Source organism: Cibotium barometz, chromosome 5 (genome assembly GCF_041138505.1).
Source record: "Cibotium barometz isolate CiBa-2024 chromosome 5, ASM4113850v1, whole genome shotgun sequence".
Classification (NCBI taxonomy): domain Eukaryota; kingdom Viridiplantae; phylum Streptophyta; class Polypodiopsida; order Cyatheales; family Cibotiaceae; genus Cibotium; species Cibotium barometz.
This window is the reverse complement of record NC_141050.1, coordinates 28,207,494-28,229,281: the sequence shown is the minus strand read 5'-3', so window position 1 is coordinate 28,229,281 and position 21,788 is coordinate 28,207,494. Positions and strand designations below refer to the sequence as shown.

General features: G+C 43.1%; 1 protein-coding gene across 2 annotated transcripts; it reads left to right on the top strand.

Annotated features, from left to right (window-relative positions):
• Positions 1-2,160: 2,160 nt before the first annotated feature.
• On the top strand, positions 2,161-21,755 carry LOC147638320 (uncharacterized). 2 transcript variants are annotated; one of them, XM_086798246.1, is made up of 3 exons: positions 2,164-2,650; positions 20,879-20,899; positions 21,080-21,755. In XM_086798246.1, exons 1-3 carry the CDS (start codon positions 2,434-2,436, stop codon positions 21,379-21,381), a joined length of 540 nt encoding a protein of 179 aa, XP_086654372.1. In that variant the 5' UTR covers positions 2,164-2,433; the 3' UTR covers positions 21,382-21,755. The 2 variants fall into 2 exon arrangements, with proteins under 2 accessions (XP_086654373.1, XP_086654372.1); XM_086798247.1 differs by lacking the exon at positions 20,879-20,899 and having other exon boundaries at positions 2,161-2,650.
• Positions 21,756-21,788: the final 33 nt, after the last annotated feature.

The following is a 21,788-nucleotide window of genomic DNA, read 5'->3' as shown; positions in this document are numbered from 1 at the left end:
GTGAGAATAAAAACCAATCTCCACATTAATGTAGCACGCTTATACCTACATAAAATATTGTTTCTTTTATCTATTTTCTCTTATTTTTATGAATTTCCAACGTTACGTTGGCCCTCTGTTGATTGGTTGAGAGCTTATTTTTCCAAACCGTAAAAGGCCCCAAAATGAGCTCCCTTTTTTCCTAATGTTTCTACAGAGAGATATGGTTTGGTGTGCAATTTGTCGCCAAAATCATACATGTAATTTGGTGTACAATTTGTCACCAAAATCATACAAGCATGGATTATGTGTTAAATTTAAGGCCTAGATAGCAAAGAATATTGTGTTCGATGCCAGTTTCATGAGAACCATGATATAGTTCATTGTTGGCACGATAATGAAACCCAACAAGGTGGACTCTAACACCATAATAATGCTTGTACCTCATGTTAAGGTATTAGCCTTACCAGCCCCACTCGTCACTCCTCCACTGCCTGCCTTTCACTCACAACCCCTTACCAGCCCCACCTACTATCACTCCTCAATCAGCACAAGCTCTAGTGGTTGCCTACCAAAACCCCTTACTGAGAGGTATGTATAGACTTTTATAGTTGCCATATCCACCTCCAATATTACCACCTCAATCGGTTCCTCCAAGAACCACACCAATACAATACTTGTTGGTGACTCTACTTACAAAGACAAAAACACAACAACATGAGAGCTATAAGTCTTATTAATATCAAGACTCATATGAGCATTAGTATGATCCATATGGGTATCTAGAGCAGGCCCAATGTGGCGCTAGTCAGCATACTGGAGACCTGCAAGTTGTATGAAAGAAATGCAGAGTAAAGTGAGTAGAAATTTTACTAGTAAGATGTAGAAATCAATGTTGCTGAAGTTTAGCTTGTAGACAAGATCTGGCATTGTGAGTGTCTGTTGATTCTTTCTCATGTATCTACACACTGCTCTGTAGTAGATCTGACAATACTACTCTAGAATAGTGCAAATCCGGTCCGTGAAGATGTTTGCTCTGCTGAAAACCAAAAACCACGCAAATGGCCCCCAAAACGCACCCGGAACAAAATTTACAGACCTCTTTCTTCTCCCAGACGGGCTCCTTGATTCGATTCAAGAAGATAGGCGATTCAAGGTGAAGGTTAGGCAGCAGCACAGGGGCAAGAAGCATAGGCTCTGATACCAAATGTTGGAAATAGGGTTGCAGGAATGCGCGTGCACACACACACACAGTGGAGAAGATCAAGGGAGAACATAATGAGATGATAGATAGATAATGAATGTGTGATGTACAGAGATGATAAGTATACCCCAAGGTGGGTGTATACTAGCACGAGAAAAAAACCTCCTAAAGAGGAAAAAAGTGGCCCGGCTAGTCCTAGTGTGTTCACAACACATCACTACCAAATATGGCTACAGAATCCTATCATGGGTTCATGCCTATAAAGTCACTCTTGTGGGTCACACTTAGCTCATAGACTTTTTAATGAAACAAGTTCACTTGGGCATAGATTCCAAGTAGTGCATGATAATTGTACCGAGTGCTCCAAGGACAAGAGTTTTCCTGAGAATTTACTGGTATATAGATTATATGATAGGAAAATCTTTATGAGTAGGACAAGTCTTCAAGGTAGTTTTAATTGGCTGGTACAACATTAGGTTTACCAACCTTTAGACTCATGTTTGTAGACTCATGGTTCATGTCTCCAAGCTCATGACGTCTACTAGATTCACGTTTTTTTTTCACCGGACTATGGACTAAGATGATCTTGAAGATGGATTTGCCCTTGGTTTATTTTTTGTTCAAGATTCTGAAGCTCTATGCATTTCAGTGTTCTTCTCTTAGTCCTGATTTTGGTAACTCCCGTTTTAATGTCTATAAGCAATTTTTTAGAATCTCTCACTGAATGTCCCCATGCCTTGGTAGGGGATCTAAAAGCTTTGAAGTGAGTTGACCATATCAGTTCGAGATTAGCACGAACAGTCGTAAAGAGTTGAAACATTTTGGGGTCTACTCTCCTCTTCATTCATTCTTGAAAATGCTACTTGTTTTATTAACAAACACTAGCTTTTTTAATTTGGGCCCAAAACAACATAATTGAGTACATGGGCCTACTTATTTTTCATCAAATTTTCAAATATCCCAAACGTTTAAATTCGAAACCACAAAATCTCGTGATGTGCCATTCGTTCTGTCTCTGATGAGGGGACCTCTGATGCTGTGGGTCCACTGCTTATTTCAGCTTCAGCGTCATCACTCTCATCATCATCATCATCGACTAGGGTTTCGTCACCTGAAGAGAACTTCTGCACAGTTAGGATAGGGTTTCGCGAAGAGAACCTCTGCCTCCTTCGAGGACTGTCAAGCTACGGTTTTGCCACCAGCCACTGCATATGAAGAAAACCTCTGCACAGACAAATTAGGGTTTCAGGATGCCTCAAATGCAAGGATCTGGCTCTGTTTGTGGTCCTCCGGGGTTGAAGGGGTGCGTGCTTCTGCTTGCAATAGCGCTTGCAGTCTACATACTCGGTCCCCCCCTCTACTGGCATTTCTTTGAAGGCATCACCGCTCTCAAGCACAATGCTGGATCCACCTGCCCCGATTGTGTGTGCGATTGTCCTCTCGAGAGCTCATCTGTGCTACCACCAGGTTATCTCCTCCTACATTCTCTTGATTCTGATTTCACATTTCCCTGCCATTGTTAGGATCTGGATCTTTAAGGTTCCATGTTTCTTTAGCTTTAGACTTTCATTTGGTTTCAGGTTTTAACGATTCTAACTGTCATACTTAACCTCACATAACCTTGTGGTGAATATAATTGAAACATAAAAGCCATAGACTTATGGCGAACATAACACATAACCTTATAGAAAACATCACAGCTTTTTGACAACCTGCAAAGCATGCGTGAGACTTGATAACCCTCAATCAACTCGTCCAAGGACTTGAAGAATAATCGTTAGAGGTGTATTGGTCTGGTTCGAACGAAATGCCTTAAGTTTTGGTTTAGTTCCACTTTGCCATGTGATAATAATGTCTATGGATTCTATAAACACATTTTCTGTGTCGTACATGTTATCTATGCATTTCTTAACACTAGTGATTTTTTCTCTATAAAATGTGCCTTTTTAGTAAAAGAAGCCCGAAAGTCATGCTCTGAATGTCCTGATTGGATGTCGCACGATGTTGATTGGATAATGGGGGAGAGAACTAGGTCTTGATGGAGACCATTTGTGATTGAATTGGATGGTATCATGTATGTCGCACAATGTTGATTGGATGATGGGGGAGAGAACTAGTTCTTGATGGAGACCATTTGTGATTGAATTGGATGGCAATGATTATGCACTATTCCAAGATAGTAGGTCAAGGGCTTTTGAGAGTAAAAAGCTAACTAACTTGTAATATAAATGGCCTTGGTAGGAGAAGGAGCTTTATGTTGTAATTCATGTGTTGAAAAAGTGAAGACATTAATTGTATGGATTTAATTTTGTGATTTTTTGTGGATAACTTGTCTCTAAATTACTTTTGCTATTTCTTGGAATTGAGGGGAAGAAAAGCTTGTTGGTCAGAGCTTACAAAAAAGTTTGATTTTTAGATATGTCCTCAAAGAGGATTTGCCTTAGAATTAGACATGTCAATCATTAATTCTTTACTGAAGAGCGTATAACCGAGAGAGAAATTCTTTAGTAGATTGTAAGATATAGTCCAGGTTGAGACAATCTAAAAGTTTATTGAGATGCAGTGTAATGTTTATAAATCTCTTAAAGGCTTGTATCCACCGAGAGTTTATTAGATTCTAAGATACAGGTTTAGGGGGGTCTCAGTGGATTGTAGCTTAGGGGGGTCTCAAAAGCTGCTTTCTACCAAAGAAAAAATCTTAGCCTTGCAACATGCTTGATTATCTATTGAGATTGGCTACTCTTTATATAGCTTGCTAGCTGAAATTGTCAATGATTGGGCATTTTTAGCGTGAGGTGTTCAAGAAAATAAACACCGAGCTAAGTATGAGCCTATTTGACAAGAGTCTGATGGACAGACTTGTGAATTGTAATGGAAGACAGAGTGCATATATGACTACGCAAGACATTTGATTGAGAAGAGTAGCTTTTGTTAATAGTGTTTTCTTACAATAGTGCTAAGCATTTGGCTACTAAGATGAGCCCTTTTATGCAAGATATAAATTCAGCCTACAGCTTCATGGATAATTGGATTAGAGAAAGTCGAGTTGACATTTTGATTGGCTTCTTACAATAGCAACAAGTAATGCTGAAGTTTAAAGAATGGAGTGTGCATGATAGAGCATAGTTTCATACTAACAAAAAGTGGTCAGCTAGAGTCTTCGAAGAATGCCAATGGGTTTACTTGAGAATTCTCGTAGTTTCTTAGGCAACGAGGACTGCAGAAGTCTATAAGTTGTCTTCGGGATATTTTAGACATTATTCGATCTTGAAAAAGATTAATGAAGTGGATTACATATTACGTCTTTTGGGTGGAGTTTGCATGCATTTTATTTTTTTATGTTAGTAGATTGTAAGAGATGTTGGGTGTTGGAGACAGCTTGGTGTTTGACCGAAAGCTTGTGAGACTCAAAGATCTATCTGTTGATGGTTTTTGAGAGGTCGATTAAAGAGATCTTGCAAATGGAGACAACAACACTTAAGAGAATGTTTCTCTATTTTGTATTCTAGTCCCATTGTATCCAAGAAACTAGAGATAATATTCTCCACCTCCTACTAACGAGAGAAACACTGGGAGAGAATCTAAAAACTGGCTCTAACTTACTTAGTGTGAAGTGGATTTTTAGGCTATATACATAGGTTGTGGCTCATTATAGAGGGAGTTCCTCCATGGGACACCAAGGACTTTTTTGTTAGAAATCATGGTGGATCGAAGATAATGATTAGGTCCATGGTTAAAGCATATTGAAGAGCTAAGCAAATGGATTAAGGCTAATCACATGATAAAGAAAATAATCAACATTATGACAATATGGACATGGAGAATGTGTGAGTACTCTTGCATTAGATCTGAGCCTTTATATAGGTTTGAGTATAAATGATTAAGAGCATGATTAAGTTAAACCATCTTCTAATTTCTCATAGATTTAAGTACCATGAAAAGGGGATCCTCCTCAACTTGCTTTAGGTGTCTTCTTCTTGTGGATTTGTGTAGTTGAGTAGACCATATTATGTGATATAGAATTGGCCTAAGACCTTAGACCATATTGTCACTAATGGATATTTTGGTGTATTATTTCAACACCCTCCCTCAACAAAATATTCATGAATTTGTTGATGCTAATGTTGGTTATGATGAACATGTTGGTATTTGTAGGTCTTACTTCCAGTAGGTTTACAATGCCAGTGAAGATGATGATAGATGCTAGTCCTGGTTATGATTACAATAAATTTAGAATAGAGGGTGTGACTAACAAGTCGGGCACGTTCTAGCTAGTCTAGAAGGCCTAGCCTAGCTATCATTGATGTAGTTGGCCTCTGTTGAGGCTCCTTCTTCTTCCTTGGCTTCATCTCCACTTTTGAGCTTTGTTTCTAAAGAAACAATCCTTCTTTTCGTGATTGGGTTTGCCACACAAGTTACAATACTTCTTTGGAAAATCCTTCTTCTAGAATGATCCTTTGAAGGATATCTTTGGTCCTTGCTTCTTGTAGCTTCCTTTGTTGAAGAAGGCTCTTCATTGATCCCTTGTGTTTGTTTGGCTTTATTATCTTCATCTAGTAGAGATGCTTCCACATCTACTAGTTTTGGTGCCAGCAAGTTTGTGAGGGTAGTAACAATGTTACTAAACTCATCTTGGGATAACCTCTTTAAGAGCACAGCCATGACCACATCATATTTTTCTTGATCCTTGCTAGTTGGGTAAGGAGGCTCTTCATGTAATTGAGATGAGTCCAAAGTGAATCACTTGGGTTCATTTTAAGCTCAAATTTTTTTATGAGTAGGCTTATCTTAGAGTTCTTTGATTGTGTTCCAAACAATGTGTCTAGTGTGTTTCATGGAGCATGAGAACTATCTTTTCGATCTATGTGATGGATATAGGTATCACTAAGGCCCAAAGCAATGATTGTCAATGCTTTCTCATCTCTACTAACTAGAGTTACTAAGGAACAGGAACAGGGGAACGTTTTATCCCTTGAAAACGGGAACGTTGTGGAGGAACGCCACGTCATATCTTCACTTTTGAATTTAGAAAAAATATTAAAATACATTGAAATTATAGATGTACAAAACATAATATAATGAGAGAATCCCAAAATGGAGTTGTAACTTTCAAGTTTCAAGACTTTGACTCTTAGGCTAAGGCCTTTGCAAAAATGAGATTACAAATTATATCAATCATCAATGATCAATGTCAATTCATAGATAATCTACAATCAAGAGTGACGAGTCGAAAGCTTAAAGCAAGAGGTTACAGCGACAAAATGAATCAATGATACATGATAAATCAGAACTACGTAGTACAATGATAAATTGTGGGAATGACAGTTCTACCTATGTGGCATCGGCAGAATCTGTTAGCAGTCATCTCCTATCTGTACCATATTACTTAGTAGGGAGTGAGGGCCTCTGTTGTGGGTGTGCTCGCACGGTTAGGAGTATTCTCCATTTTTTCTCATTGTCCATGTTTTTCCCTGTTTTGTTTGGTCGTGGGGGATTGTTTTATTCTGGCCGACCTAATCTATCTTTGGCCGACTGATGTTTTGCTGGCCGACATGATCGAGGTGCTGGCCGACTGGCTTTTTGCTAGCCGATTGGTGTTTTCTCAGTCATGTGCTGCTGTCGGCATGTTTGCAGTGGCCGACTAGTAGCCCAAGGTGGTATAAATACCACCCTTGCTCCCCACACCATTTTGTATTGGATCTTGTGTATATAGTAGAGTTTATACATCCTCTCTTTCTCCTACAGTTTTGTGTTTTTCTCTCATAGCAATTTTTCTCATTTTCGTTGTGCATTCCGACAGAATTCGCATCAATTGCATCTCCTTGTGCTTTGTGACTACCAACTGAGTCATCATCACGATGAGACCCGAAGCCAATGAAGCGCTCCTCCACGAACTCCCTAGCAACCTTGGCAAGCAAACGCAAGTTTGCATTAACAAAGACTAGATCATTCACCTTTGCTATGCCAATGCAATTTCCTTCTTTGATGCTATGTGACCAAATGAGCTCTACAAGTGCTCACAAGGAGAGGAACTAGCCCTGTGGCTAAGAATGTAAATGGCCAAGTGCTGCTACTCTAGGGTGTCAGCTCTCTTATCCTTCCACCATAAAGCTGATCCAACTACAAACCTGTTTGTCAAGGCATCTGCATATGAAAATAGGCCCATTTTGTTCCTGTAGAAGCCCAACTGAATTTTGATGGTTCTCCTCTGAGTCTAATCTAGCATCAATCTCTGGAGACTCTTCTCCCACCCTCTAGCCACCTCTCCATCAGTCTCTTGTCTCTTGTCTTGAAACTTTGGATCCAATACAAATGTTGTTGCCTGCAAATGTGAGTGGTAACTATCCCATCGTGACTGGCATAGCTCCCTCAAGTCCTCAAACCTGTCAATATCTATAGCTCAATCTCCGTAACGTGCTCCAACATCTTAGTCAGTCCCTCGTATACCTTGCCAATGGAAGGGTCATCACTATCAACAAGTCTCATATAGGAGAGACATTATCAAGCACATGATGAACATGTTTCCAGAAGCTCTCATCGAGTAGTCTGAGAGCAACCTGTACCTGCACTAGAGTGAGATTGTGGTCAATGCACCCACTCATCACTCACCACAAGTTGCCTCAATGCATTCTTGCACTCATCCAGTTGCTCCAACATTAAGAAGTTATAGGCAAAGCGCATGTTGGAGTGCTTCAATAGATCCTTGGAGCCAATCTTGCGATAGGTTGCAAGAATATAATGATGGCGTGTGATAAAGGTCACCGCCTCTCTGCCTATGTCAATGACACCCAAGTAGTAAAGCAATTTTCCAATGTTCTTCAAGAGATTGTTAAGGCAATCGGCAATGCATGGACTAAAACAAATGTGGGGATAGCATGTCTCAATGATTGCTCTTGTTGCCCTATTGGCATTTTTGCCATCTCTAATAAACAGCAAGAACATTTGAGGTCCCAACGTCCTCAATGGCCTCATTCCAAATATCAGCAAAAGTCTGTGTGCAGTCTTCCCTCCCTTGAAGTTGTCAATGGGACTCACAAAGTATGACTTACCCCATGAGTATGCCATGATGCCCTGAATGGAGCGCGACCTTGTGTCGCTCCGACCATCTCCAATGAGAGTGATCCCATGCTTTTGTCACCCCTCGTGATAGAGCTCAATGGATGCCTTCGCATCCTGCAAAAGCTTGGTCCTCGAAGCCTCAAAGCTTGGTGGCTCATAAGTGGGGCTAAACCTTGCAATCTCCTAAATCATCTCATTGTAATAAGGAGATCTTGCGGCATTGAAAGATATGCCATAACTATAAAAGAAACGAGCAATAGCCGCATCTACCTGTGCCTTCCTACTTGGATGCCATGTAGCTGCAAGGCACGCCTGTCTACCTAATGGAATGGGAGCACGAGAAGGAACCACAGAGGGCCCTACATGAGAAGCCCTTGAAAGGAGTGAAAGAGGGGGCTCCACCTCCTTTTGAGTCTAATGAAGAAGAAACAACTCGTGCGGCGTGCCATAGGTGCCAGTGGTCTCGCTGGTTTGGGTGCATCCAATGAAGTTGTGAATACAGTAGGAGCAGCCTTTTTTGCATCTGGAATGAGAGGGCAAAAGTTGATGCCATGGCCTTTCTCTCCAATGAGATGGGCACGGACTCTATCTGCTCCTCCATTCTTCTCGCTGCCACAATAGCGGCACTTCCACTTCCTTGCTCCTCCATTGCTAGAATATTTGTTGTTGCTATCAACCTCATCCCACCACTTCGGAGCCATGCGGCTTGGAGACGGATAGTGACAAGTGCTTTAGCCTTATTGTACAGTGTAGGAGGATAGGCCCTTGGTGGCTATTACCTAGCCCTGCTGCCCTACGTAGTAGGGCGTGAGGCTTGAGGGCAACCGGTTGTCTACACAGGCGATGAGCAGCAGCCAACTAGCAAGCGATGAGGTGCAAGCAGCTAGCAGAGGGAAGAGCACACTGTAGCTAGCAAGCAATGAGCAACAACCAGCTAGCATAGGCGATGAGCTGCTCACTCAACTCGCATGTGGTAGTTGATGCCAGTAGTGGATGGTTGCATAGAGAGTTGAGACAACAACATGCTACTCAAAAGACGCGGGGGGTTTTTTTTTTTTTTTTGGGTGGCTGCTGTTTTTTTCCCACAAACTCAAGACCCCCCCCCCCCCAAGCGGCACTTAAGTGGTTCGCGGAACGTTTCAGAACGTTCCGGAGTGTTTCACCTGGCCGTTCCACAAATCGGAACATTCTTGGGCGTTCCGGATTTTCTTCTTGCAGGGATCGCTGTTCCCATGTTCTAGGAGTGCGGAATGGCGTTCCGTGGTAACTCTGCTACTAACTCACATTGACTTTTCATCTCTAGTGTTGGGCATCTTTTCCTTTCCAGTAGTTACTTCCCATAACCCTTTCCTCATTAGGGTAAACTTAATCTTGGTTTGCTAGGTGTGGAAAATATGGCCTTCAAATTCATCAATTTTGAAAGAATTTGCCATGACTAGAGTAGGTCTTACAACTTAGCTTATGATCTTAAGGGTAGTGTCTAAACCCTTACAATGAGATAGAAAAGATACCAAAAACTTCCTTCACCATATAAATATATGTGAGCTGCCAAAAATTCAGGAAAAGCCAAACCCTTTGCATAGGCATAATAGATTTTGTTTTTTGGCATTTTGACCTTCTTCCTTGGGATTTACCTCATTGTTTTGGGAGCAGAGAACAGAGCTCACTACAAATGATGGCCCTCCTTGAACATTCACAAAGAATGCTTCAAAATAGTGTCAGACCAGAGTGTGTGAATGGGTTTCAAGCTTATAAGCACATAGCCATTATAATCATACCTTAATCTCTATTTTGCCAAACTGTCTCCTTGAGGAATACACACAGAGCTGTAATGACTTCTACAGGCTTCCAAATGAAAGTCCGAGCTCGCCATTGTGTTCGGCATGCCCCAAAACCCTTGGGCATAGTTGTTTCTGTACGGCATACGACACCATGCTGTATAGAATACCGTATGGACTCGTATGGACAAAAAAAAATCTCGATTTTTTTTTCGATTTTTTTGGGGGAGGTAATGGTCCTTTTTTTTGCTTGTCTATGGCTGTTTGAGCTTCCTCTATACTATGATGCTTCCCTCCTTTTTAAAATACTCCATATCTCGAATTGGAAATACCTAGGTCCTAAGTTTATATATAAGTATTTTTTTAAAACACTGTATTTTATCGTACAATAAGAAAAAAATTTGTATCATACCATATTTTCCCGTACGGCATCGTACCTGACAACTATGCCCTTGGGGGGTGAGAGCAATTAGACAATGATGCTATGCAGAATATGATTTTAATTTTGTCTCTCTTTCTATTGATTGCTGCACCTGTTTTCACACCATTGAACCTCCACGCCTGGTTGCCTCTGAGATAGGAAGAGCCCCCAAAAGAGAGCTTGGGCTTTGATTCACTGAAGGTGGAGAAATCAGGCCTCCATGGGAGATGGGGTGTTGGAGAAGATGAAGCAAATGGAGAATTAGGCTTAAAAAGTGATTAATACTAATTGTCATTAGTATGGATGATGATCAAGGGTTAAAGCTAGAGAAGGGGCTATGGATCTAGGCTCTGATACCATGTTATCAACCATGGTGGATTGAAGATGATTATTAGGCCCATGATTAAAGCATATTGAAGAGCTTAGCAAATGGATTAAGACTAATCACATGATTAAGAAAATAATCAGCATTATCACAACATGGACATGGAGAATGAGTGAGTACTCTTGCATTAGATCTGAGCCTTTATATAGGCTTGATTTGTTCATTATGATTATGATGATATAGTTATTGAGTCCATAGTTCTTTGGCAATGTTTCATACATAGCCTTTTTATTTTACACATGTAAACAACCTCTTATTAATAAAGTAGGCACGTGAAGCAAAATTCTATGGTTTTAACAACAGTTATTTTTCCTCCAAAATTGGTTGATTTTCTCATTGTTGCCTACGGCTAGGAGATCAGAGTCATGAGTGTTGCTGCTGCTCTGTATTGAGCATAGTTTGTAAGTGTTTTTTAAAACACTTTCCAAAAACATTTTGAAACATTTCATACAAATTTGGAAAGTTTCATAAACGTTTTGAATGCAGAAAGGGTAGAGGGGGGGTGGGGGGGTGTTTGTGGGGGGGTCACATGTCCCAAATATGCGAGATTTGATACTTGTATGCTTGAGAAAACTTGTTGATGTAAAAACATACAGTCTAGTTTTTAGACTAGTACACAACATGCATATCTGAAATCTTTACACGACTTGTGGTGCCAGGGGGCTAGGGAAGCATGAAGTTTGAACCATCATGCAGAATCCATCTGTCGTCTTGATTCATAACATGAAACAAACTCACACAAAAACATGCCGCACCAGTACTCTCAAAGTAGCACTAGTAAATCCAAATAGTCTGAAATACAAATGTCATCCATGGACTAGTCTCCAATCCCCACTGAAAGAACTAATACAATAATCTTTCTGAACTATGACTTAGGAGTCTTGAAAAAAACTTAAAATGCAGTTCAAAATGTATCGTACGGATACGGTTCCCAATGAAATACATTTTTTGGCAACTATGGTATTGACCAGCCCACCTAGCTGCTGATGACATAGGATGCCGAGGTCAAGAGCTGATGGGAGATGAGGCTGTTGCTCCCTGTGTTGCCTGTCGACAGCCTGTGGGAGAGATGAGTGCTGCAGAAGGGAGTTGTTGCTACTGGTGAGATGAATGCATCGTGTTGTAGGAGCTGAAGCTGTGGCGTCTGCTGGTGCTGCTTTGCATGCATCTGATAAAGCTGATAATAGAAATATCCCTGGCTGCTTCTGTTGCTGCTGACCAGCAGCTATGGATTAACTAACAGTTGCAAGCTGCAAGCCCACAAATTAACTAGAACCCTGTGTTGGATTGAGCATGATGATGACTCTGGACCTGTTGAAGATGACGACCAGCAGCTATGGATTAACGAACAGGCACAAGCTGCGAGCTCACAGCTTGACTAGAACCCTATGACAGCTGATTAATGGCTTGAGATGATACCTGCTGGTTGGACTGAGCCTGATGATCACCCAAAACCTGAAGATGATGTTGTTGATCAGCCAGCCGAAGTGCTGTTGCTATTGTTGTTGTTGCCTCTGAACAAGCTGAGGTGCTGCAACACAGCTTCTGCCACCTGCTGTTGCAAGTGGTACACTACAACTAGTACACTATTTGCTGTGATTGGCGCAACACTATTTTCACTTTTTCTCACCAACTTCTTGCATTCATGTCACATGCACTCTGCACTAAGTGCATGGTGACAAGATGGCTCATCATCAGAAGTGCAACATTTGTACAGTTTTAGAACCCAATAGGATGATATTTGTCGTACGCCGTGACCCCATTGTACATCCTCAGTCCAGGATAAGTCAGGCACGAGCTACGTAGGTCATTCCTCAGCCTTAGTGGGTCAGTCAGTCAGTCAAGTCCCTTAACCCACTTGGAGAGAATCATTCATGCATGTAGAGTCAGTAGAAGCCTTAGGGTTTGCATCAGAAAGCACTCTGCATCTTGCATAATATGCATACATATGCCTGTGCATCATTTAGAACATCCCCAAAGCCTTAGGGAATTTACTGGGATTTATCTGGTATTTTTCCCATATTTATTAGTATTTATTTATCATTATTTGCATTATTGGGCATTTATAAATATTAACTTTATTAAATGACCAACCTCCAGTTAGTATAAATAGGCTTGCCTAGAGCCTCTTTTGCTCATTCAGTCTTCATTGTGCTAAGAGCTCTCCTCTTTCTTGCTTTCAGCCCAAGACTAATCCAGCCCTAGTGCCCATAAGCTTTCTTCTCCAGCCCTTGAGATCCATAGCTTCAGCCCAGCCCTAGGTGCTTGCCTTCAGTCTCATTCAGCCCTGAATTCAGCACTTAGTTCAGGCCCTGATTCAGTCCACAGTTCATCTTCAGTTCAACGCCAGTTTGCAGCCTGTATTCACCTGCGTTTTTGCACAGCAGTACAGCAGCAGTGCTGCGTTTCTGTTCCAGCCGTACAGCAGCCCTGCAGTCCCCTGTTGCTCATGCGTTTCAGTCCACAGCATCCCCACAGCTCAGCGTTTCTGTCCACAGCAGATTCCAGCCCTGAAGCAACAGTCTACAGCAGTTTCCAGCCCTGAAACAGTTGTTTGCATCAGTGTCCAGCCTTCTCTGCATCATCAACACATTCAGCAGTCATCTGGTGAAGGTAACTCAGCATTCATATGTGTTTTCAGCATTCTAACAGTGTGTAGAACAGTCCACCTTCTTCTTCTTTGAGCCTCAGGTGTGCAGCCCTTCCTCATGCCCTTGGGAGGAGTGCATAGGCTCGAGATCAAGTCATTGAGGTGTTTCTACAGCAGTGTACAGATCAGCCGCTCTCCGATCCTCCGAGATCTTGCGTTTGGTTTATCTACAGTCCAAAGTCATTCTCTCTAAAGTAATAAAGCAAATACTATCTCGTTATCGGGATAGGGGGCCCTTCAGTGGGTAATTCGGGACCCAATCTGGTGTACAGTGTTCATATCTCTCTCTCATCTCTTTAAAGTTTGAAGTAAATGAAATGGATTGCTAAACTCACGAAACTCAGGATACAGAAGACGGTGTGAGCATATTGTGTGACAGGATCAACCAATACAAAGACTTCCGCTGCATATCACATTGGTATCAGATTCAGATAGTCCACACACACCGTATCCTAGCGTGGGGGCATTCTCGGATGGTTAGATTGCGTTCCGGCACGACCACCGACTTCAGCATCATGTCTACAGGAGAGAGTATTCATCAGCCGGAAGACGTCTCCCCCGAAGGAGACCTTGCTCTTCCGCCTACAGTAGACACCATAGCTCTTCTAAGAGCTCAGAACCAGCTACTCATGGAGCGTCTCCAACTCTTGGAGGCAGCAGCAGCACGTCCTTCTACACCTCTAGCAGCACCCGACTACATCTCCCTCTTCTTTCAGATGGAACAACAAAGGAGAGAGGACGAGGCCCGAAGGAGAAGAGAAAAAGAAGAAAGACGGGACTATGAGGACGCCCAACGCAGGATCGACGAAGACCGGCGTCAGGCTGAACTCGCCGCTCGGGAACACCAACGTGAGGATCGAGAACGTATGTTACTCGAACACCAACGGGAAAAGGAGGCCATACACTTGAGGTATCAGCAGCTCTCCTCAGTCTCCCCAGTCATAGGTGTCACCAGCCAGCATCCCGCAGCAGCAACCACCATCATTCGCAGTCAACCGAATTTCAGCAAGTATGATGGTAAGTGTGATCATTCTTCAGTTAATCAATTTGTTCATCAATTTAATGCTCATTTTCCATTAGCTAGGATCACAGACCCACAAGACAAAGTCCACTTAGCGGCTCCCCATCTCACTGGTGAGGCAGTCACTTGGTGGCAGCATTGGTCTAGTATTCATACTGACCAGGCCACAGGTGTCACAGCCTTTGACTGGGACATCTTTGTCCATGACCTGAAGACCAGATTTCTCCCGCCCCAGTACATGACCGGTCTGAAAGACGAGTTCTATGGACTCAGACAGAACGGTTCCCCAGTGCTTCAGTTTTCCGGTAAGGTTATTACTTTAGCACAGCAGTTAGGGTTATCTGAGCAGGCCAAGATGGAGCAATTCATTCGTGGATTGGACTCCAACATTCGGTTCACAGTTCGTAACTTTGAACCAAGTACATATGACCGGGCTTTGACTCTCGCTCAGAACGAAGAAATGAAGCTCAACGGGGGCAAGCCCAAGCAGACATCTCAGTCCAGTACCAAACCCCAGCAGCAGCAATCAGCTGCACAGACAGGGAAAGGTAACGCATCTTCTAAAGATGCTAAGAAGGACAGCAGTAATAGCTCCAGTTCAGGGGGTAAAAAGGATAAAGAACCTAAGAAAACCCCTGATGAAATGGCTAAAGCAGGCATTACTGGAGGTTATCTTCCTCCAGAGGAGCAAAAGAAGTACCAGTCAGAAAATAGATGTTTTTTCTGTCATATTATAGGGCATGGTAAGAAGGATTGCCACAAATGGCAAGCGGCACAAGCTGCCAAAGCTCCTTCTGCCACAGTTGCCACAGCTTCCCCAGCTCCTCCAGCCCCGCCTACTACCTCAAATGCAGTTCAACTTTTACCTTCCATGCATCCTATACCATCCGTGGTATTTGATGCTAAGCAGGAGGGTGAGAGCGATGCTGCTCAGAAGAGCCTTATCCGAGCTTATGGCTCTGCCCAGGGCCGACAGTTTGTAGTCCTTTTCGATATGGGTAGTTCTGAAGACGCCATCTCTCCCCAGTTGGCTAAAATTTGAACTGCACTTTAGTCCCATATCATCTGGATGTGGACGGGTTTACACCTGGTCTTCGCACCCACATTTCCCAGAAGGCACAGCAGTTTGCCTTTGAAGTTCAGAAGGCCTCATTTCAACGAGATTTCATCGTCTCCCCTCTGTTAGGGTGTGACATGATCTTAGGAATTCAGTGGTTCCGTCAGTATGAGCCTATTCCCGATTGGGGGCAGGACACTTTTACTATTTGTAAAGGTTTTCCTGAGCCTGTCATGATTCGTGGGGATAGAAGCATTCTTGGCATCCCATTGATTTCACATCTCCAGGCCAGACGAGTTATCCGCAAGGGAGCAGAAGGAGCACTCCTTTATGTTCGTGCTCAAGCAGACCCTCCCTCATTAGTAGCATCCATTACATCTTCAGTCCCTCAGTTAGCAGACCTCCTATCCAGACACCAGGACATTATGCTAAGGGACGATCTCCCACCCAGTCTCCCACCCTCTCGCCTTGAGGACCATCACATTGATTTGGTCCCTGGATCAGACCCTCCTAGCAGGTTTCCCTATCGTCTTTCCAAGACTTTAGAGGGCGAGTTGGAAAAGCAGTTATCTGAGCTTCTCCGAGCCGGATTCATTCGGCCTTCTTCCTCCCCATTTGCTGCACCTATCCTATTTGTCCAAAAGAAGGACAAGTCTGCACGCCTTTGTGTAGACTACAGGGCATTAAACAAACTCACTATCAAGAACAAGTTTCCTATGCCCAGGATAGAGTACATTTTGGAGCGTTTAGACGGTGCTAAGTTTTTCACTAAGATCGACCTCAAGAGTGGTTACCATCAGGTCCGCATTTTTGAAGCTGACATTCCAAAAACAGCTTTCAGGACAGAGCGTGGTCACTACGAGTTCGTAGTCATGCCTTTTGGGCTTACAAATGCACCAGCAACGTTCAATAAGATGATGTCTAGGATTTTCGCAGTCCACATTGGGAAGTGTGTTTTCATATTTCTTGATGACATACTAGTCTTCTCAGCCACTGCGGAGCAGCATGAGAAAGATGTGGAGAAAGTCTTGCAACTTTTGCGAGATAATCAGCTCTACATAAATGCCAGTATTTGGGCTACATCATCGGTTCCGATGGGATTAGACTGGACCCCTCAAAGGTTCAAGAGATCTTAGATTGGGATATTCCTAAGACCGCCCAAGAAATCCGTTCATTCGTAGGTCTTTGTCAGGCCTATAGCACACATGTCCATCAGTTTTCCAACCTTGCAGCACCTCTTACCGACTTGCTCAAGGGGGTGAAGACTCGCAAGCAGAAAGTCTCAGTTACAGGTAAGGCACTTGATGCATTTCGTGCACTCCAGAAAGCTGCCTCAGAAGCACCTGCATTAAAGTTAGCATCATGGGACGAACCTTTCGAGGTCATCACCGATGCCAGCAATGTAGCCATAGGTGCAGTCCTCCAGCAGGACAATAGACCCGTGGCATATTACAGCAGAAAGTTGGATGTCGCTGAAAAGAATTATTCGGTATATGACAAAGAGCTTTTGGGTGTGATCGCAGCGCTCAAACATTGGAAGCCTTTTCTTTATGGACAGGCTTTCACAATGAAAACAGACCACCAAGCACTTAAGTGGCTTCAGACTATGCCAAGTGCCCAGTGGAGTGATCGACAGGCCAGGTGGAGTCAAATCTTCCAACAGTTTGGAGGTATGATTGAATACATCCCTGGTAAGCATAACCCAGTAGCAGATGCTCTCAGTCGAAAGTCCAGCATCCAGGCAGTTCAAGAAGCTACCATTCTCGAAATCACGGGGAAGGACTTAGATAGTATGAAAGACCAATATGTCGACTCCCCTGAGTTTGGTACTCAGTATAGTTTGGCCCTCACTTCTGAGCCTGGCCACTATTCAGTACAGGACGGTTGGTTGTTCTACAAGAACCGTCTCTGTGTTACTCGAGAAAAGCGTTCCGCTCTTCTCCACGATGCCCATGACTCCTTAGTTGGAGGACATAGGGGTATCAACAGTACCCTCGAGAAATTAGAACGGTCCTTTTATTGGCCAAAGATGAGGCGTGATGTCTATACACATGTACAAGCCTGTAAGATTTGTCAAAAAGTCAAGGTTCCCCATACAAAGAAGGCAGGTTTACTTCAACCTTTGCCTATCCCCGACGGACCTTTTATTGACATATCTATGGACTTTGTAGGGCCTCTACCAGCATCCACTGGATCCCGTAACACTCAGTGTTTTACCATTGTGGATCGCTTCAGTAAGTTCTGCATGCTCATCCCATGCAAGCATACGGCCACAGCCGAGGACGTAGCCCGTCTGTTTCTCAAGCATTGGTATCCAATTTGTGGTTTGCCTAGCACCATAACATCAGACAGAGATTCCAAGTTTACCTCGCATTTCTGGAGGGCATTATTTGAAAACTTTGGAACTAAGTTGCAGTTGTCTAGTGCATTCCATCCCCAGACAGATGGCCAGACAGAAATTTATAATCAGTTGGCCTTTGATGTCCTCAAGTCATACTGTCATGACCAGCAGTCCAAATGGGAGCACTATCTTCCATTGGTCCAAGCTATCTTGAACGACACTCATTCATCCAGTGTCAGACGGACGCCATATGAAGCAGCCTTTGGTCGCCGTTTTTCTTCTCTTTTGACGAGAATGGTGTCTCCATCTTTAGAGGCTAATAAAACCACGGAAGCATTTTCCGAGATCATTGAGTCAGTCAAAGACCGCTTGACCAAAGCTCAGGAAGCATATAGCAGACAGGCAAATAAATCTAGACGAGATGTCCACTTCAAGGAAGGGGATTGGGTCTATTTGCGTATCATGAAGCAGAGATTGAAACAAGTGGGCAAATGTTGTCCCAAGCTTTCATTCCGTAGTTTTGGCCCTTTTCCAATAGTTAAGAAGATAAGTGATGTCTCAATGAAGTTAAAGTTGCCTGCCAGTTGGACAATGCATGATGTTTTCCATGTTTCTTGGCTAAAACCATATGTTGGTCCAGAAGTGTTTGATGTTTCAGATGAACAGCAGCCAGACGTGGTAGACGAGGCAGAAGTTATTGAGCCTGAGCAGATCCTTCTTCATCGATGGAAGCATGGTTCCGGTCGACGGATTCGTCAGTTCTATACGAAGTTCCGAGAACGAGGCACCCACGAAGCCGTATGGCTCGACGAGGAGTTCTTCCAGGAGTACCCCCAGTTATTGGCGGACTACTTGGAAGCCATGAACCTGCCGCCAAGCTAATCAGGAGGGAATGTCACATGCACTCTGCACTAAGTGCATGGTGACAAGATGGCTCATCATCAGAAGTGCAACATTTGTACAGTTTTAGAACCCAATAGGATGATATTTGTCGTACGCCGTGACCCCATTGTACATCCTCAGTCCAGGATAAGTCAGGCACGAGCTACGTAGGTCATTCCTCAGCCTTAGTGGGTCAGTCAGTCAGTCAAGTCCCTTAACCCACTTGGAGAGAATCATTCATGCATGTAGAGTCAGTAGAAGCCTTAGGGTTTGCATCAGAAAGCACTCTGCATCTTGCATAATATGCATACATATGCCTGTGCATCATTTAGAACATCCCCAAAGCCTTAGGGAATTTACTGGGATTTATCTGGTATTTTTCCCATATTTATTAGTATTTATTTATCATTATTTGCATTATTGGGCATTTATAAATATTAACTTTATTAAATGACCAACCTCCAGTTAGTATAAATAGGCTTGCCTAGAGCCTCTTTTGCTCATTCAGTCTTCATTGTGCTAAGAGCTCTCCTCTTTCTTGCTTTCAGCCCAAGACTAATCCAGCCCTAGTGTCCATAAGCTTTCTTCTCCAGCCCTTGAGATCCATAGCTTCAGCCCAGCCCTAGGTGCTTGCCTTCAGTCTCATTCAGCCCTGAATTCAGCACTCAGTTCAGGCCCTGATTCAGTCCACAGTTCATCTTCAGTTCAACGCCAGTTTGCAGCCTGTATTCACCTGCGTTTTTGCACAGCAGTACAGCAGCAGTGCTGCGTTTCTGTTCCAGCCGTACAGCAGCCCTGCAGTCCCCTGTTGCTCATGCGTTTCAGTCCACAGCATCCCCACAGCTCAGCGTTTCTGTCCACAGCAGATTCCAGCCCTGAAGCAATAGTCTACAGCAGTTTCCAGCCCTGAAACAGTTGTTTGCATCAGTGTCCAGCCTTCTCTGCATCATCAACACATTCAGCAGTCATCTGGTGAAGGTAACTCAGCATTCATATGTGTTTTCAGCATTCTAACAGTGTGTAGAACAGTCCACCTTCTTCTTCTTTGAGCCTCAGGTGTGCAGCCCTTCCTCATGCCCTTGGGAGGAGTGCATAGGCTCGAGATCAAGTCATTGAGGTGTTTCTACAGCAGTGTACAGATCAGCCGCTCTCCGATCCTCCGAGATCTTGCGTTTGGCTTATCTACAGTCCAAAGTCATTCTCTCTAAAGTAATAAAGCAAATACTATCTCGTTATCGGGATAGGGGGCCCTTCAGTGGGTAATTCGGGACCCAATCTGGTGTACAGTGTTCATATCTCTCTCTCATCTCTTTAAAGTTTGAAGTAAATGAAATGGATTGCTAAACTCACGAAACTCAGGATACAGAAGACGGTGTGAGCATATTGTGTGACAGGATCAACCAATACAAAGACTTCCGCTGCATATCACAATTCATCAAACTCAACCAAGTAACCTTGAGGCAAGGCCGTTTAGACCTTACAAAAATGAAAGCAAATGCCCATGTGGATGCTCATTGTTTGTCAGGCCTGTCTTGCTGTCGGGTCTCTGATGATGCTAGCCAACCAGCCTTGCATGCACCCTTTTCACATTGTGGTTGCGCACTTTACATTGCATATCTGCATGTCTGCCGTGCCTTATCACTGGTTTGGTCTTCTTCAATGTCCAAGCTATGGATGGTAGCCTTATGACGAGCAAACAGGAACCCACTGAGGTTAGAGCACTATTTTTTAACTTGTAGAGTGGATCCACACAAACAATTTAGTACTTATTTTTATAGCATTACCAGTTCACTAGCAAGGCCTGGGTGGCTTCTTTTCTCAAAAGGCTTAACTAGCCAGTAGGCATCAAGTGTGCTAGACCCTCATATATAGCTGAGCATACCACCAGAGAAAGTGCAGGGGATAGAATTTGGATGATATTAGGGTCATACTGGACTGATCTGGTGTGCTTTTGCTTTATCATGAATGTTTTGACGTCACATCACTAAAGCTCTTATGGAGGGTTTTCGTGTTTGATGAGTGCTCAAAGTATGTAAGCTAAGTTGGGAATCTGGATTGTACAATTTTTTGCTGATTTTTGTGCAATGCTGTTTTGTTGCAGGGTTTGGCAACCATTCTGCAGGTTGGTACCTTGAAATGGGTTCAGATAGACCAGATAAATACTAGATCATGAAACATGGTCAATTTTCTGTGGTGTATCTTTCCTTCTTGTGCTTCTTATGGTTATGCTGCTGTTCTTGTAAGTGTCTTGTGATCTTGCAACCTGACCAATGCCATATTGTTTGGTTTGATGATCTCCCAGACTGTGTCAAGGCTGATTCAAGCATGCAAGAAGAGTTGGACAAGTATTCTGTTGATCTGTTATCTGAGGAGCTGAGATTGCAAGCGACTGTAGCTGATGAAATCCAACAAAAGGCTGACTCTACACTTCTTGAGGCAAAGAAGTTGAGCTCTCAATATCAGAAGGAGGCTGAGAAGTGCAATTTTGGAATGGAAACTTGTGAAGAAGCCAGAGAGAAAGCAGAAGAAGCCCTGGTAGCACAGAAGAAGGTCTCGGTATTGTGGGAGCGGAGAGCTCGAGATTTGGGATGGAAAAGTGGATAGATGGCAGGCAAACCAGAACTCTTGCATTGACAGTGATGGACAGATGATACTCTGGGTCACGAAGTCTTACATTCCAAGAAGTGTTTCTTCAAAAAAGGTCTCTTTTTGGGAAATCAAGAGCAAAACTCTGCTACTTGTGTTCATGGCTTTTATACACAAAGAAAGCGCCTTTTTCCACCTTGTACTGTACCGTTGAGGGTTGTTGCTCGCAGCCTGAAGGCAATGCCAAGGTTGAGTTTGAACTCGGTGGAATAAGTAGATGTATCATTTTTCTTGGAGATGGTTTTTGACCTCCAAATTTTACAATAATTGTTCTTAGCACGTCACGAGCACAATGATTAATAGGCGCACACTTTTTTCCATGATTTCACCACCATTACTCGTGGACATTTCAACTTTAGTGCTCT